Raw genomic sequence first — 18138 nt, forward strand, 5'->3', positions numbered from 1 at the left:
TTAACAGCGATATGAAACTATGGAGAACAGTCATCAGGAAGTTTGGGGAACTGTGACATCAGTACAGCACTCAGAACTACTTTTCTGCTTAATCTCCCTAAACCTAATCCTATCCTTGGAGATAGTTTGGGGCTGTAACTGAGAAGGCTGCTCTGTCCTTGGTCGCTACTTGCATCACCTCTGACCATGGAAAAGGGACTCTCATGATGATTACAGAATACAGACAGGTTCATGCAGGTGGAAGTGGCCCTTTTTGTAAATATCTTGAGCTCTGAAAGGGAAAGTGTAGTAATGACTAAAACAGGCTAACTCTTTAGCAACTTCCTTAAACATATTTCTGGTTAGGTGGGCAAAAGATGGTATGGGTGGTGAGCCTTGGAGTTGTGTTATGGCAGATTTTGACACTTGGCAGAGCAAAACGAAGTGAGTTGGATCCCAGATAGCACAAGCCCGATTTGTATAACCTATGACCCTCTCCAAAGCCAAATGCCCACTAGAAACTCAATAAATCTTCTTTTGCACCCTACTTTCTGCAGGACTGCAAAAACAGCAAGGTTGTTAAGAACCCAGCAGATTGTAATGCATGACCAGTGAGCCTTCATCTTGGTGGGTAACAAATCGTGCAGTCCCTGGTCTATAGTAAGGCCAAAAAATAAAAATAAAAAAAATCAGGTGAGAGTGTGGCAACTTCAAGTGGCCTTTAGCTGTCAATCATATTTGTATTCCTTCATAACGAGTTGTGATGATTTGTTAACTGAAGGAATTTGCAGAAGGCCGAGCATGACGGCAAGGTCTTATGGCCTCTTTGCCCACTTGATGACTGACCGACCAATTTCCGACGATGCTATGAAGGATCATAAAGTTTAGTTCCATGTGCATTGTGATGATAGTTGCATCTATATTTAAAGCTTTCTGTCACTGAAGCACTCTTGGTGTTGTCAGGCTGTCTGTTGGGCTGGATGAGCTGCAACTTCTTGCAATTGAATGTCAATAAGACCAAAGCAATTTTGGTTGATTCATAGCACCAGCTTAAGCATATTCACTTTCACAGATTACATTTGACAGATAGTTACCTTCAGTTGAACTCTGTGGTTAGAAGCCTTGGTGTACTCTTGACAGAGAGCTTAAGAGTTGATGCCTAATGTTTATTTCATGCCTTATTTTTACCTACCTAATACTGCACGGGAATGCCCATGTTTTAATATATTCAGAAAGGAAGTTATAGTCAGTCCAGCAGTTATCTGTAAGTATGGTGCCATCCCGATCCAATTTCAATATTAAAAATAAGCTTGGTTTTCCAATTAGGCAGTTTAAATTCAAGAAGGTAATCTGACAGCGGGGAAAAAAGGAACCTTCCCACCTCAACCCCCAATACAAAGTAATAAAATTGGAACCACAACACAAAAGTGTATAAAAGGAACAAAAGTTAGGAAAGGTTGTGGGAGAGGTTACTGTTCAGAAATAGAGCACATTCATTCTTTGCAGAAGATCACCATCCAACCCCAGGGAATTCCTAGGTGAAAATGTAGTTGGAAGCAGGCTGGTTGGGAAGATTCCGGACGTCTGGTCAGAATGCATATTGGGGAGGGGGGAACCACAGAGGAGAGGGTCCCCTGTAACAGATAACAAAGAGACCAAATCACAGGAAGCCAGTTAAAAATAGTATTAATTTAAACAGATAGAGAAAATACAAGCCGGAGCCACTAAGTCATGACAGACAAACAAGGACCATGGTATAAACTACAATCCAATTATCAGAACCTGTAAACAATCATAGAATTATCCAAACCACACAGGATGAGATCTCTAGGATGGAATCTCATTTCATACTTTTTTTGACACTTAGAGAATATTCATAGATAGCAGCAATTAACCACTTATTGCCTCAATTTATTTAATCTCTATACCGCAAATCACCCAAGGATCATAAGGCGGTTTACTAAGTAAAAACACAAAAATACGTACCATTGTAACAAACAAAAACAATACCCCCTCACACGTAGTCTAGAGGGTCATAGATCGTTTAATTAGCCAAAGGGCTGGGAGAAGAGAGATGTTTTTTGCCTGGTCCTTAAAGATATGTAAGGAAAATGCCTCCCTGGGGAGAACTTACCACAAGTGGGAAGCCACTGCAGAAAATGCCCATTCTCATTTTGCTACCTTCTGGATGTCTCTCATAGGAGGTACACAAAGAAGGGCCTCAGATGATTATAGAAGGGTCCAGGTCAGTCCATGTATACGTAGAGTGAAGAAGACCGTATGTATCAGTTCAGAAAAATAAGAACTATACATCCATAAATGTTAAGAGTAGTTTCAGAGTGATTCCATGTTTAACAATGGGAAAGAGTAACAGAACAGCAGAGCAGTGGATTCAGCTTATCTGAAATGGCAGGGAAACGTATTTTTGATCTTGCTCAGATTGGAGGAGAATTTTCAGCTATCTTGACCCACACAATAGGGTGCAGACAGCGTCGTCACACAAATGATGGCAACCGTGCCGGCAGCACAAGCCCCCTCTCAGTCAGCGCCTGCCCTCTTGCTCAGGCAAGCGACCTTGTGCACTACCAGTCAAGTTACAGCTGTAGACTTCCTCCACCAAGCCCAGCCTTCTGCTCTGTTGCCAAGATGTGTAGAGAACACACACATGCCCCCTAGAAGAGATGTTTGGAGTTACAAACCTTTTTTAAAAATTTTCAGTGGGTTTACTCAGAGTAAAACTTAGTTCAATACCACCTATAGTAATTTTATTGATTCCATGTTTAGTTCCTTTGTGGATGCATAAAGATCAGGGTTTACAGAAGACAGTTTTTCAGCTGAAACAGCACCATAGTTGGCAGCATCATCAGGAAGTTTTGCTACCCAGCTTAGATGTTACCATTGGTCTGTCAGACATTATGCAGATAAATTATCTGAGCTGGCTTGTCCTCCAGGACGTCATCCTTTGATTTCTGCTGTGTTAACATGGCATTTGCATTTTTTTTTGGTCTTCTCAAGAACGAGGCCCCAGACAAATTCCTCATGACATATGCAGAGAAGCCCTTTCATGTTAAAGTGACGTGTTTCTTGTTCTCATGTGTTTGCTATATAAATTCATTATCTCTTGCCAATCTTTAGATCTGCCAAGAACCCTCTGTGTTCTCTCAATTTTCATTCCGAATCAAATATTAAAATGCAAACAGCAAATGATTAAAAATATTCTCTCCACCCCACCCTCACGGTGTGCCTCACAAGAGGATAATGATATACAGTAGATTGCACAAATACTGTACAAAGCTTAATACAGACGGGTGTGCCACACAGACTATAAGAGGCCAGGCATGGTACCAGGGTAGAAGCTGCCATTCTAGCAATCACTGCCATGGCGTTCAAAGGCAACACCAAATTGGGGGGTAGAGGGAATGCAATAGGAGCAAGATGTGTGTATCAGACTCATTTGACTTCTAAAAGGCTTGTCAGGCACTAGATTAATGAACTCTAATCTTTACCTCCTCCCACATTTTAAAAGCTTTTTTTTAAAAAAAAATGGCATAGGGAGAGAGTTGCTGAAACTAGAAATATGGGAAATGCTGAGTATGCCTATACTAAATCTGGGGTGGGGAACCTGTAGCCCTCCTGTTGTTGTTGGACTCCATCTCCCATCTCCCTCAGCCAGCATGGCCAATGGTCAGGAATGATGCGAGTTATACTTTAGCACCATTGGGGTGGCACAAGTCCCACATATTTATGCTAAGTCTAGTGTGGTGTAGTAGTTAGAGTGTTGAACTAGGACCTGGGAGACCAGAGTTCGTAATCCCCACTCAGCCATGAAGCTCACCAACTGCAGGATTAGCCCTATAATCAACTCCTTTCATGCATTGCGCTTCAGTCATTTGCCCTCATCCAGTCCATCATGGAGCCCAGTTTGTTTATATTGACCAATTTGTTTCTTAAAAACATCTAACAGCCAGTATTAAAAGGCATTAAACTAAACAGCTATTCTAGTTAAAGACCAGGAAGAACTCCACTTTAATAAATTGCATTATAGTAGAAAGCAGAATAAAGAATCCTCTTCAAAAGCAAGCAAGAAAGTATACCGTATATAAGCACTCACATGAGTCCTGTTATGAAATAACAACAACAAAACGTGCTGCTACTCTCACCAGGAGAAAACCATTACTATTTATGATACTGGAATGAGAGATTACGAGAACAGCAAACTCATTTTTACCTGTGACCAGTGCCTTATTAACCCCTACACAGTCCACTGACCCATAACCATTGAGTTCCTATCGTTCCATATAATTAACCATTTAATGCACTTCTAAAGCAAGATGTCCAGGAAGCACAGATCATAGGGTAGCGTATGCACCACACTTTGACCCCTTTCCTTTTGGTAAGCCTCCTGTTCTCAAGGTAGCTAATATGCCCCTCACTTTGCTTTCTCCATGACTTTATTCTTGATTCAGCAGCTTTCACAGCCATACACATCACACACATTTAAAAAATAACTAATGTGTATTTGGGTTGCAGTTGTACAATAGTTAGAAGAAATTATTCATGCATAAGTCCCTTGGGCATCAGATAGAACTATTCCTGCGTAACTGATGGCAGGGTTGCACCCATAGTATTTACCCTTAAATAACTCTAGAAGAGAGGCTATCCATTGTTTTTAGATTAAAGATGGGGTCCATCATTCATAGAACAGAAGCTGCCGAAGTTACTTGTGCCATGGTTATTTTGGATAGGGGCATAACTGGAGAGGAGCATGCAGTGACAAGTAAAATTCTACCACCATGATTTTGTTTTCAAGTTAGAGTGATGGTGGAAGTCCAACTGATTGCTATATTTGTGGAGAGTTTCTGGCAGCATATTGGGTGGTATCTTGTGGACAGGAACAGAAAGACAGATAAACTTATCCCACCTTCTCTTCCTTCACTACAAATGGCTTGGTCCTCATTTCTAAAATCTCCCACCTTGTGCTCCACCACAACTGCAGTGGTCACCCTCTTGATGGTGCCTTCCAGACATCAAAGAACAACATATTGGGAAAGGAATATGCTGGCCCAGTTATAGAACTCCTGATTTCTTGATAGATGTACAAAGTCTTGACTTGTATGCTTTCTGAAATGATTTAGGTCCTACTTCCGGGTTTCCCATAACCACTTGGTTGACCACTGTGTGAACAGGATTCTAGATTAGATAGGCCTTTGGTCCTTCTTATGTTTTTAAATTAGCTTTGATTTTCATGTGTAACCTAGTAGCTTGGCATCAACAGGATAACATATATTTTTATATGAACTGAGTTTTTTAAAGTGCTGACTCTAAAGCACAGAATTGGTTTTAACTAATAAATGTGCAGTCAAAACAAGAATATTTAGAGAACCCGAAGGGATAATTCATTTTATCCTTGAGTTTCTTGATTTCTTAATAGAAAGGTATCACTAATTTCTTCTTTTATCACCTCTACTATCTGTTGTATTTTCTTGTATCTGTTGTCATCGGTAACTACTGTTGATTTGTTGTCTCTATTAAGCCATTCAAGGAAGCTATAGACCTGTCATTTTGGTCATAACCTTAATCTGTTTTCTCACCTTGGAATTAATGTAGTGTCTATTCCTGTAGAGTGAGTTTATTCAGAAGGAACTTGATATGCACCAGTATTGGGATTGAGGAAATGTGGGGTAGTGAAGAGGATGGAAGAAGATATATGCATATATTTACCTAATAACAGTCTGAGTTAAGTTGCATAACAGCTCATATGTAGAGAGTACCTGTTATGATAACTCAATGAATGGAGTTGATAGAACTTCAGTTTACTTGATTGTAAGAAAAATTGCCCAGTGCTCCACAATCTAAGGTTGGTGAATTGAAGGTCAGCCTCCATGTCTGCGCTGCCACTGCTATATAACTAACCAATTTGAACTGGATATTATGTAAGAGTCCATCGTTAATTTGGTCCCCTAACAAGTACAAGAATTGCAGCAAAAAAATTCAGCCTTTCTGTCTATTAACCTGCTGGGGACACAAAGCGAAGCTGGATTGTTTCAAGATACCACAAAAGAACAATCTAAATGGCCAACTCCTTTGTGTAGAGATGCTCATTGTGTAGATGGAGACATATCTACACACCCACACAAATCTTTCCCTTGTGCGTGTTTGTGCAAGTATGAAGAAAATTCTTCCATATTCTGTGAGATATGCACACATACATCACATGATATCATCTACCACGTAGAATGACTTGAAGGGGCCTCTTTGTGGAAGCTTTACTATGGTAAGTATCCCTTAGTGGATATTAGAACAAGGAGGTATTAATCTTGGTTTCAGCAAATGTTCTCCTATTTCGGTTGGGTCAAAAGTAGTGCTTTCAGATGGGAGGGGTAAGAAATAATTCTCAACACACTTGAATTGTGAAAATATCCAACTATTCAATATCCTGTTTGCTGCCATTGTTTGGAGTATCTGCTGCTGCTGTTTTGGGGGCACCCCCCCTTCCTGTTATTGCATCTTCTTCTTCTATGATTAGTCACATGGGCAATGCCAGCCAATTAATGCCTACATGTAGTGAAGCAGGATTATGCTAAGTGTTGTGCTAATCAGTGTTGGCTATGTAATGTCAGTGCTAGAAAAGGAAGCCAAAGGAGAGGAAAGGCAATGATTTCTGAATCAATTGTACCTGTATTTGCACTGGAATCTCAAAAGGGTGCATTCAGACATGGGAATTATGGCATTCATTTTCCTGGTTATAAGGCTAGTGCTTCTGTTCCAGTTTCTAACATTCATTTCAAACTGCATATATGTTGTGTCATGGAACTTTGGCTTGTGGATCAATATACCACCACATCTTACTAAATGTCATTCATACCAGTGGCTGTGGTGTGACTCTACAGCAGATACATTTGGGGATGTTGCCTCCATTTATGCACATGCAAGAGTCTATCCCCCCATGATTTACCCATGGAAATAGGAGGAAAGAACTGTATGCTGGAATACTATCCCAGAATTTGTCACGTTGTGTGACCCACAGAAATGGCAGTAAAATCACAGTGCAAAACTCCCATTTTTTGGGGGGGGGGGTTAATGGGGTTGCAAACAGATTTTTTTCTGGAAGTGATTGACACAGGAATTAGTGCTAAACAGATTTTTTTCTGGAAGTGATTGACACAGGAATTAGTGCTAAACTTCCACAAGATTTCCAAAAGTGGCTTTCACATGGCATGGAAGGTAACATAAAATATGAAAATTATCAGGTAAGGAAATGCCAGGAAAACAGAATGAAATGCTGTCGGAATGCAACCATGGTGAGTGCAATAAATTCACAATGCTACATAGCCAATAATAATTAGTTATGTTCTGGTGTCATTGAGGATAGACAAAGCCAATTTGGAATGAAATGAAAGCTTCCTGAATACTTTCAAATACCATTATAAAATTGCTGAAGGAGTCTAGATCCTTCAGGGATAATGTTCTCAGAAGGCATTCCCCTTGGTTCTCCCCTAATATTAGCTGATCACTTCTATCCTCTTAGACCAGGGAAGGAAATTGGTGGAACTCCAGCTGTTGTTGAACTCTCATCAGCCATAGTTACCTCCTCCATGTCAATAATTCTGGGAAGGAAGACTTGAGAATGGTTCCCCAGTATTACTGGTGGAGAGATGTATTTGTATGTAATGTGGCATGGCTTAATTTCTAAATTGTTAGTTACTTTGATATAGAAAGGGAAAATTGACTGATCTAACAGCAAAAGGTGAGGAAAGAAAATCCACGATTAATAACCACAAATTTTGAAATACCCAATTGTCTGATGTTTGGGGCCAATTCTGACGCTTCTCCTTCTCCTTTAACCCCATAAATATTTTCATATGTTTAACTTCGACCACGTTGGAGAGAAGGGTGCCTCCCGGTCATGTACTAAGAACCAAATGATAAATATAGGAGCTATAGCAGAATATTATCCTGAATTATTGTAATAAGCACATTTTTAATAGAGGCAAGCAAGCTAATCCTCAGCCAGAAGAACAAATGTTCCTACCACGAAAAGAAGGTATAAGATGCATTTCATTTCTGACTTAAAAATAAAGGTGCACTTAAACTTGTAAAAGACAACATTTTTATTTGAATGATATGACAGAACTGTCACCGGACTGTTACCTGCTATAAAGCAAGCAGAAGAATTATAACCTTTATTAGGCCAGTGACACTGAGCTTTAGCCATACATTTCTAACTTCTGTCCCTCTACAGAGACAATTTTCTTTTCTTAAATAAACTGTCATGCTAGTGTTAATATATTGTTGGCTCTCTCATACTCTGAGAATACTGCTGATATAAAACATGTATATGTTAGATTGGTAATAGTATCTTTAGTGTAGCTGACTAGAACAAATGCGTTTCCCTCATGGCTGTGCTAATGTGATAAAGGAAAATTGGCTGTTCATCAGCTTTTGGCTGGGTAAAGACAGTAGAGATGGAACCACATTCTTTTTTATGCATTAATACCGCTAAGAACTTTTCACTAGTTATATTTCATGTTGCCTGTGTGTGCAAAGATGTTGTAAAACATGAGATAATGCTACAAATAACAAAGCAGAAAAGGCTGTATCTTTTATAATGATAACAGTCAAACACCAAAAGGACAGTAACAGGCTGTAAAAAAAATGTGTGATGGAAAAAAGAAAATCATTGCAAGCCACACACTCTCATATCCCCCCCCCCCATATTCTCCCTTCCCATATATAGACTTTGCATTAAAATGAAATAAAAAAATATTCACATGTTCATTGTGCATTGTTGTGTCAATAGATAAAAGCTAACACCAAATGAGAGTGATGTTCTGTGAGTAGGAAAATTCCCATATGCGAGAACTTTCTTGAACCAAATCGCACTGCCTAGCCATTATGATAATACCCTTCAGATTTTTCTTCAGCGGAAGGGCAATGATTCCATATATCTCAAATTTGGACAATATTGACTGCTTCTGGAAATAAAAATAATAAACCCCAGCATCTGTTTTTATTTATTTTTATTTAAGGAAGGAGAATTTGTCTCCATAAAAATCAATTTTCTATTCATTTCACATTTTCTTAGTTAAAATAGTAATGCAGCCAAGGGTGCCTGAAGCACTAATGATAACCATTCAGGCTTAGATTTCTAGATAACTGTGGCTGTTTATATTGGTCAGAAATGTATGTAGCTTTATTGACAGTGGAATGGGATTTTGAATGCTCATGTTCTGATTTTCCAAATGAATTTTTCAGGGCCTAGCTTCTGCACCAAATTATTCTGGCTTTTCATAAGCCTTTTGTTTGTCCTTATACACTCATTGTTTCTAGGATGCAATTATTCCAGTCCCATTTGATTTGATTAGAGTGGATATCAAGGCAGACTAAAGCACTCTAGCTTCTCTCAGCATCTATTTGGAGAGACGATTCAGCAGTCATCCCTTTAAACTCATGAGTACCTGTTTATGCAAAATGGAAATAGGTTTTCACAAACTGGCAGCAAGAACAGTAGCAGCAGCAAGAACAACAACAACAACAAAAGCTTTAAAACCCCAGGCTCTCCAACCTCTTCTTTGAAACAAGCTGTTCGCTGGTAAAAGCTAACAACTTTCATACAGAAATATTTTTCAAGGTTTATTAAAACATGAACAAGTAATTCATCAAAGTTGAAGTTATGCTTGGCAGTTGTTGGCACCTGGATGGGGAAGGGGTTCTTCATGCACATCAAAAGATACGTCCAGTTAGTAGTTCAGACGGATCTGGGTGAGCTTCATAATGTTTATGGGGATGTATGCTCAGATGTGCATCTGCATTGGCTATGAGTGCAGCAAGCTGCTCTGCGTGTGAGTAACCCTTGTGGTGTGTGTGTGTGTGTATCGCCACCAGTGTGCATGGGGCTTTCCAGAGTACAAGAGGGTTGGTAAACAGAGAAGCAATAGGCAGTCGTTTCAGTCGCATGTCTGTTGATTTTGAAGAGTGGTGATGTCCCTTGAATCATCTACACTTTCCAACAGCAATTATTATATTGTTTAGGTCTGGACTAAACATAGTAGTAGGGAGGCGGGTGGCGCTGTGGGTTGAACCACAGAGCCTAGAACTTGCCAATCAGAAGGTTGGTGGTTCGAATCCCCATGATGGGGTGAGCTCCCGGTGCTCGGTCCCTGCTCCTGCCAACCTAGCACTTTGAAAGCACGTAAAGTGCAAGTAGATAAATAGAGTGGTCTCCGGTGGGAAGGTAAATGGCGTTTCCGTGCGCTGCTCTGGTTCGCCAGAAGCGGCTTAGTCATGCTGGCCACATGACCCGGAAGCTGTACGCTGGCTCCCTCGGCCAATAAAGCGAGATGAGCGCCGCAACCCCCGAGTCGGTCACGACTGGACCTAATGGTCAGGGGTCCCTTTACCTTTAAACATAGTAGTAACTGATTTTTTATATCTTAAAAAAGAGGCCCTCTCCTCATTGGGATACATTTGTTCATAGTTCATGAGTGAGTCATTGAATTGCCAGAATGATTTTTGAGAGTACCTGATGTACTTAATAAAAATGGAAAGATCTGGCCACAAGGTAATAAACATTACTGCAGTTTCTTTCCCCCATCTTCTCCTGTTTTTAAAGAAATCTTAAATTCCAACATCAGACCAAAAATTTGGTTAAAAATTTCACCCTGCTTCAAAATTCATAACTACCTTGAGAGGAGATTGACACGCTATGCTGGATTAAGCAGCTATTCAGGGCTAATACGGCTTTTACCCCATGACTTCCTCCCAGTAGTATTACAGCATCATATGTACCCTCTTGGGTAAAACATGGCTAAAAGCCAATTACTTCAACTTAAATGTTTCATCTGAAAGCACCATTGAGGGACTGTTGGCAACTCATTTCAATTCACCATGCCCCAGTTATAGATTGGCAGTCCTTTCAGATTCTTGACTAAGAACTGGACATGTTAGTTGCAATGCTCTTAGTGTGATACAGAGAGAACTGTGAGCTATAAACGCAATCTATGCCAATATCTACTCATAAAATCCAAAAGACAGAATGGGTAGAAAATAATAATAATAATAATAATAATAATAATAATAATAATAATAATAATAATTTTGTTATTTATACCCCACCCATTTGGCTGGGTTTCACATTACATGCATCATCATGACTGGTGTGTCCCATGTGAGGGAACAATATGCATCCCAGAACTTCCAGACAGGCGCAACCAATATTCTGAAGCAGCTCACAAACACCACATTTTCATGACTGTGTGTATGTACAAAGAAGCCTGATAAAACAGTGGTTATTGGAATGGTGTTGCTGATCTTATCAATCCTATTCCACTCAGAAAGCTAGTACAGCAAAGTATTTAAGGAACTGAACTATGAATCAGGACTGTGTCACTGATTCAAATCTGACCAATGCCATTAAATGACTAGGTACCCTTTGCCAAGCCACTCTTGCCAAGCCTTGGTCTCCCTATGAAGAAATAAGTACAAATGAGGGTGTAATAGGCGGTAAGCTTTTGTTACAATATCTTTTGATCTTTAATAATATATTATGCCGTATAATAAGTGTTTTCTTTTTGTACTTGTTTATGTTCTGTGTCTCAGTTGCAGGTCAACTTCATGCCTACACCACTTGCTTGTCTGCAGGTCTGATCTGCCCACCTCAAGCAATTTTCTATGACACCCCCCCCAAACCTCACCAATTTCTATGGTGGCGATAAAGGAGATAAAAGAAAATAGACAAACCACATCCTATTACTGCTGCAGCTGCTTCCTCCTTCCTGCAGCATGGTAGGATTGAAAATCACCCTCTCCTTGCTCATTAGATGATCAGTCTGATGGGTGAGGAGGAAACAATAAATACTCCCCTCAGCTGATCTGCACGGATCAGCTGACAAGGGCTGTGTGTATGCCTCTGTGCATCCTGTGCATGTGTCTGTGTGGGATGGCCACACTTACTTTTCGCCCTACCCATCGTTGGCATGTGGCCTTAGGTTAAGGGAGGGAGGGAGGAGAGAGAGAGAGAGAGAGAGAGAGAGAGAGAGAGAGAGAGAGAGAGAACTTACACACACACCCTCTTTGTTAAGAACCAGTAGAGTGGGTCCTTTTGATAGTTCCACTGCCCACAGAAACTCAGCGGCCCAGAATACTGCATTCTCTGTGGAAGCCCCTAAGTTATGAAACTCCCTTTCCCCAGAGGTGTGTCTGACAACTTCATTATATAGCTTTTGGTGAATGCTGAAGATGTACCCCCCCTACCCTGTCCTTTGACACCTGAGATGAATATTTTCAGCCCCCACCTCATGTTTTGGAATTGCATTATTTTTTTTTTGTAACTAAGTTTTTTAACCTGTTTGTAATGTTGTAACCCACCCTGGGACCTTCGGCAATAAATTTAAATTGTCACAATCTGCTAAAAAAAAGAAGTGAAATTAAAGGTGTGTGGTTTTTTTCTAAGGTACATGATGCAACAAATGTAGGGAATGATTACATATTCATTTACTCTTATAGGACCCCAGTAAGCATTGCAGCAATATAAATGCTTGAGAAGCATTTTAAACATTTGATAATGTTACGAAATGTTTGTGAATACTTTGATTATCATCACTACATTGTGTGCACAGTCTTGACACATGGTGGAAAAGAAGAACAGCTGTAGATGGAGATTGTGGGCTGTGCTTCCTTGGAGGTGTTTAAGCAGATGCTGGGTGGCCATCTGTCATGCATGCTTTAACTGAGATTCCTGCATTGCAGGGTGTTGGACTAGATGACCCTTGGGGTCCCTTCCAACTCTATGATTCTATGAGTAAGTACCTCCACATGTTTTTCTCCTGGTCTTAGGAGGGGCTTTTGGTGGTAAGCAGTCCTTTGACACCATTCAGTGTCTTTTACTGCCTTCCTTGATGGTAGACCTTTAAGACCCTTCCTTCTTAAAGCAAGAAGATTGAACAGATATGGACTCTTAAGAGCAATGACTTCCAATCTACTCAAATACCTCTGGGGGAGGGGAGGAAGAAGAATTATCCTGCATTCCTTATTGCCATCTTGGAATCTAGGAAGCAGGGAGTTTCCATCTCTGCATCTGGTTAGCACGCAGATGCATGATGAAAGAGAAGTTATCAATCAATGACATACCAGTATAATTAACTATGCCTGCCTACAATTTATTTGTTATCATCAGAATACTGACAGTAATAATTCAGATGAGTATCTACACATGGCTATATAACGTTGGTGTTCAATTATATCAGTGTTATTTGGTGATGCACATGGGACAAAGAAGATACTAAATGTTATCTTGTTATAGGATAAATGTTACCCTGGTTCATGTTTAATTTACCCATTGAAGGACTTTTCCTTTTCAGTAGTTGTATCTTCTCTAGCAGGGATTGGTTACGAAATGTATAAGGTGGTTTTCTGGTGATTTAACTGAAACAATGGCACACTGTATTCCACACAAGGTGGTAAATAACAGATGAGATTAGACTGAGTATTTTGTTTCATTTTTAAAAAATAATAAAAAGGGCTTTTCCTTCCAAATGTAATTTTATAGGTTCACCACAGAAGAATCAATTTCTTTATAAATGGTTTGGAAGATGACAGCACAGCTTTTGACTCCAGAATTCTTGCTGGGTTAATTGCAGATCCCTCTGCTGATGGTGAATGGCGAATTGGGCAAAATTTAAATGGTAAGTCTGAGTATTAAGGGAAGATCATATTCTGTGGTATGGCATTCCTGTATTGGCTGGAGGTTGGACTTTATGACCTGTTATTCTACTATCTTTCGCAAGAGGTATTTAATTGGACAGCAAAATGCTACTCCACCTGCTTCAATATCTACTTTTATCATATATTTTCATCTCGAAATGTCACACCATTGCCAGGTTAGGAGATAGGGAGGCACTAGTGCCTTGCATTCCTCTTCCATCCCAGTTTCAGCAAGCATAGACTTGTCCTCTATTCTTCTCCTAACTGCACAGAATTGCTACTCTGGCCAACCATAAGATAATGTGGAGGAAGAAGGGGAAGCTGAGGCATTTTTATCTTCTCTGAAGCTCGTTGGAAAAGGAAAATGTCAGGATTCTTCAATGCTAACGTCACTAAGTTTATTATTCATTTATCTAAATTTGTCTACCACTTTCCTGTAAATAAAACCTCTAAGCAGTTTACCAAAAATTACATTAAAGTTATCAATAACAATCAAAGGTGTTTTTTTTAAAAAAATCAAAATATAATTAAAGTCATCAGTGAAACCAGAATTACATATTCAAATACGTGTCAGTTTTTACATGCCTGGGTAGGCTTGCCTAAAGAAACCTGGTTTTAGCAGGCAGTGAAAAGAGTACAGTGAAGGACCTGCCTGATGTCAGTAGGCAAAGGAGTACCATTGTGTTGCCATGCTAAAAGAGCTATTCCTCACAAATGTGGAATGATTATTTTATGGCAGTTCCTCAGACTGGGCATAGGTGATCCTTTAAATAAACTGGTCCAAAACTGTTCAGGGTGTGTGTTCCAAAACTGGCTGAGCTCCAGTTTTGCAAAGGACTAACAGAATCCTGTCAGAAGTGTGATGGTGCCTGTAGGTCAGGGGTAGGCAACCTAAGGCCTGGGGGCCGGATGCGGCCCAATCGCCTTCTCAATCCAGCCCACGGATGGTCCGGGAATCAGCGTGCTTTTGCATGAGTAGAATGTGTGCTTTTATTTAAAATGCATCTCCAGGTTATTTGTGGGGCCTCCCTGGTGTTTTTACATGAGTAGAATGTGTGCTTTTATTTAAAATGCATCTCTGGGTTATTTGTGGGGCATAGGAACTGATCCCCCCCCAAAAAAAATATAGTCCGGCCCACCACACGGTCTGACCCCTGCTATAGGTTGTTGAACTCAGCATTCATTCCCCCACAAGGTGACTTAGAAATGTAAATGTTTTGAGTTCCTTGCAATGTGATCTACAAATTCCTTTGACAACTGAAAACAATTAATACAAAAGCAAGTTTGGAAAAGAAATGGAAATGAAGACTGAGTTATTATCACAGAAATACCAAATGTTTTGTAATTGTCCTGGCTGAATATTTGGTGAAGCGGAGATAAAATAATTTTTCACCATGTTCTGAACATTGCCATCAATATAAGGTGCCAGTGGTTTTGCAGCTCCCTTAAATTCTGTTTGGTGATGAATTGGTCCTGCAGATTTATTAAGGCTGAGTATCACTGATCCAGAACATACTGCAATTTGGAGCTAAGTCCTAAATATATCTGCATCTGGCTTGGAGAAATGTTTGATTCATTCCAATAGAACCATCCAGCTCCTATATATCAAGAGTTGAAAATTCTCATTTCAAAGTGCTTCTTGTTGACACTGTCACTTTTGAATACCAGACATACAATAATTGTGTGGAAGAAAAAGAAATCTTTAAAAACATACCTTTCACCTTTATTGCATAAAGTGACAGCTACAGTTGTCCCTACTGTATCTCTTCTCTAATTAGAGGTGGCACATGGGCTGCCTCATTACTTCTGTCTAATGAGCCAGCCTGTGTGCCACCTCTGTAATCAGATAAGAGATAGGTACAAAATGTTCCTATAAAGTTATTATAAATCATTTTAATCAAAAAAATTAAGTCACTGCCCTCCATAGTTTTGTCCGGAACCAAGATGGTTTCATTCAGAAGAGGTAATTGTGCAAGAGAGATCTCTGTGTGCTGAATTTAAGATCCCCTCATGCAGCACAGAGCTGTTTTCTGGTTGATGGGACTGGATTATTTATTTATAATGTATTTTCGCAGGTTCAGAGCAATTTGTTGGGAGGATGCAAGATTTTAGATTGTACCAAGTGGCGCTTACAAACAGGTGGGGAAATTTTCATTTTTACAAAGCCCAAATGTGACATGATCAAAGGAGAGAAAGGCTTATAGCTATGATAAGTTTGCTTCGAAGTTTAACCAGTCTTTTTGGATATTTCTTTATAAAATGGCTAGATTAGATTTGGAACTGTAACTGCATGTACATGGATTCCAACAGGGTTTTTAATTAACTGCATGGGTGCAGGCTGATAAAATCATAGGAATTTATGCTGAAAGATCAAAGGTTTGACCCAGCTCACTTTTGGCACAACTTCCGCTCACAGAGAGATCTCCCTAGGCTCTAAGGCATATCAGAACCATGATTCCCTTTGGCAGTAACACACACAGACACCACACCAGGCTGCTACCAGGAATGTGGAACCTGTCCTTGCCTATCATAACCATAATTAGTATCTCCTTTCTACTTGGGCAAGAAAAACTCAATAGCTTAGCACTGTGGGCATGAGCCTCCATCATCCCGCATAAATATCTGCTATAGTACCGGCGTGTGAATCATGGGGATGTGACAAAGGGTCTCTATATTTCTCAATTGGGAATTCTTTTGTTTTCTAGCACTGCTCCCGAGGTGGACTGCATTGAGTTCCAACAGAATGCATAAATCCAATGTAAACACATAGTGCCAGAAGAACATCAATTCTAGCTGCAATAATAACCCTACCCACTTAAGAGTGGGCCCCACTGAATTCATGCTTCTATTATTATTATTAGTTAGTTAGTTGCTTGTAAAACAGACAGGTCTCTAAGCAACTTCCAACATATTTATGAGCATGAGCATAGGTCAATATAAAAATAGCTTTGTAGTTTCATGCTAACAGAGAATAAAGTAATGTAAAAGCAGCGTTCTTAAAATACATTTTTTTAAAAAGAGAAAACCATGTAGTTAAATTGGCTTTATCAGCCATCTTTTAAGTCCCGCTTCTGTTAAGGCTAATTACAGATGGGTCTTTACAAATAGGGCTTACTGCTCTTTTTATTGTGTGCACAACTCTTTTTTTATATCTGTTTTTTAATGCTAGAGACATTTTTGAAGTATGGTCTGGAAAATTTCCTCAACTTCACAGTCAGTCAGAATGTCGCTGTCCTGGAAGTCATCCCAGGGTACACCCTTTGGTGCAAAGGTACTGCATCCCTAATGGTGCTGATGATACGACTAATGACAGGGTGCTCAGACTAAACCCCGAAGCTCATCCTTTGAGCTACATCAATGATAATGATATTGGAACTTCGTGGATTTCATCTGTCTTTAGCACCACTGAACAACTCAACAGAGGGATAGCCATTACAATAGACTTAGAAAATGGACAGTACCAGGTAATTTTAAGATTTCTTTATGCGATATACTATTTACTTATAGATGAAAATGGGAATTGGTTTATTTGTTCTGCCTTTTTTGTTAAAATTTAACACAAAATGCTAAAGAAAATTACATTCATTGCTCACTTAGTTTGAGGAAATTTCAAATGAATTGGAGATAATGTTCTGTTACACTGGTGTGATAGTTTGACTGTCAAAATGAAAAGAACCCAATTCTGATGATGGACTGAGAAGTTCCCAAGAATTTAATGTGACATAGTACATGATATAGGGAAGCGGGTGGCGCTGTGGGTTAAACCACAGAGCCTAGGACTTGCCAATCAGAAGGTTGGTGGTTCGAATCCCTGCAACGGGGTGAACTCCCCTTGCTCGGTCCCTGCTCCTTCCAACCTAGCAGTTTGAAAGCACGTCAAAGTGTAAGTAGATAAATAGGTACCGCTCCAGTGGGAAGGTAAACGGCGTTTCCGTGCGCTGCTCTGGTTCTCCAGAAGCGGCTTAGTCATGCTGGCCACATGACCTGGAAGCTGTATGCTGGCTCCCTCGGCCAATAAAGCAAGATGAGCGCTGCAACCACAGCGTCGTCCGCAACTGGACCTAGTGGTCAGGGGTCCTTTTTAGGATGTGATATACTCAACTAGGGACGGGGTAAGACTGTGTTTGACATTTAGAACTACACAGCTTGGATTCTTGCAATCAGAATCATTGTGGACACAGCTCATCCTGGGCCCTCTGCTGGCTTTTAAGCTCACCAGCCATTTTTTCAGGTGGAGCCTTTGATGGGCTCCTTCCACCACTGTCTCCAAGCAAAGATAGAAGCTTTGTGCTTTCTCCCTTTCCCCTTAGTTTAGCTTGTGAGGTGGGAGTATAATCATGGTTTTGTGAACATTCTTTTAGATCATATGCCAAAGCCCCATAGGTTTTGTATGCACTTAAAGGGAATGCTCACAAAACCCAGTAATTTAAAAGGGAAAATGGGAATATTTCTCTATTT

At 40.0% G+C, this 18138-nt stretch overlaps 1 protein-coding gene across 7 annotated transcripts in view; it reads left to right on the forward strand.

Moving 5' to 3' along the window:
• USH2A (usherin) overlaps positions 1 to 18138 on the forward strand; it is a 432455-nt gene that overhangs the window by 23961 nt on the left and 390356 nt on the right. For all 7 annotated transcript variants that reach the window (XR_014545784.1, XM_083604668.1, XM_083604669.1 and 4 more), the window contains 3 exons: positions 13526 to 13661; positions 15756 to 15819; positions 16850 to 17144. Coding sequence is in view for 6 of the 7 variants with exons in the window: in XM_083604668.1 (XP_083460794.1) it covers positions 13526 to 13661; positions 15756 to 15819; positions 16850 to 17144 (495 nt within the window). In the remaining variant the exon portion in view is untranslated. The remainder of the gene's footprint in view (positions 1 to 13525; positions 13662 to 15755; positions 15820 to 16849; positions 17145 to 18138) is intronic.

The sequence above is a fragment of the Podarcis filfolensis genome, assembly GCF_964270895.1.
Source record: "Podarcis filfolensis genome assembly, chromosome: 3".
NCBI lineage: Eukaryota > Metazoa > Chordata > Lepidosauria > Squamata > Lacertidae > Podarcis > Podarcis filfolensis.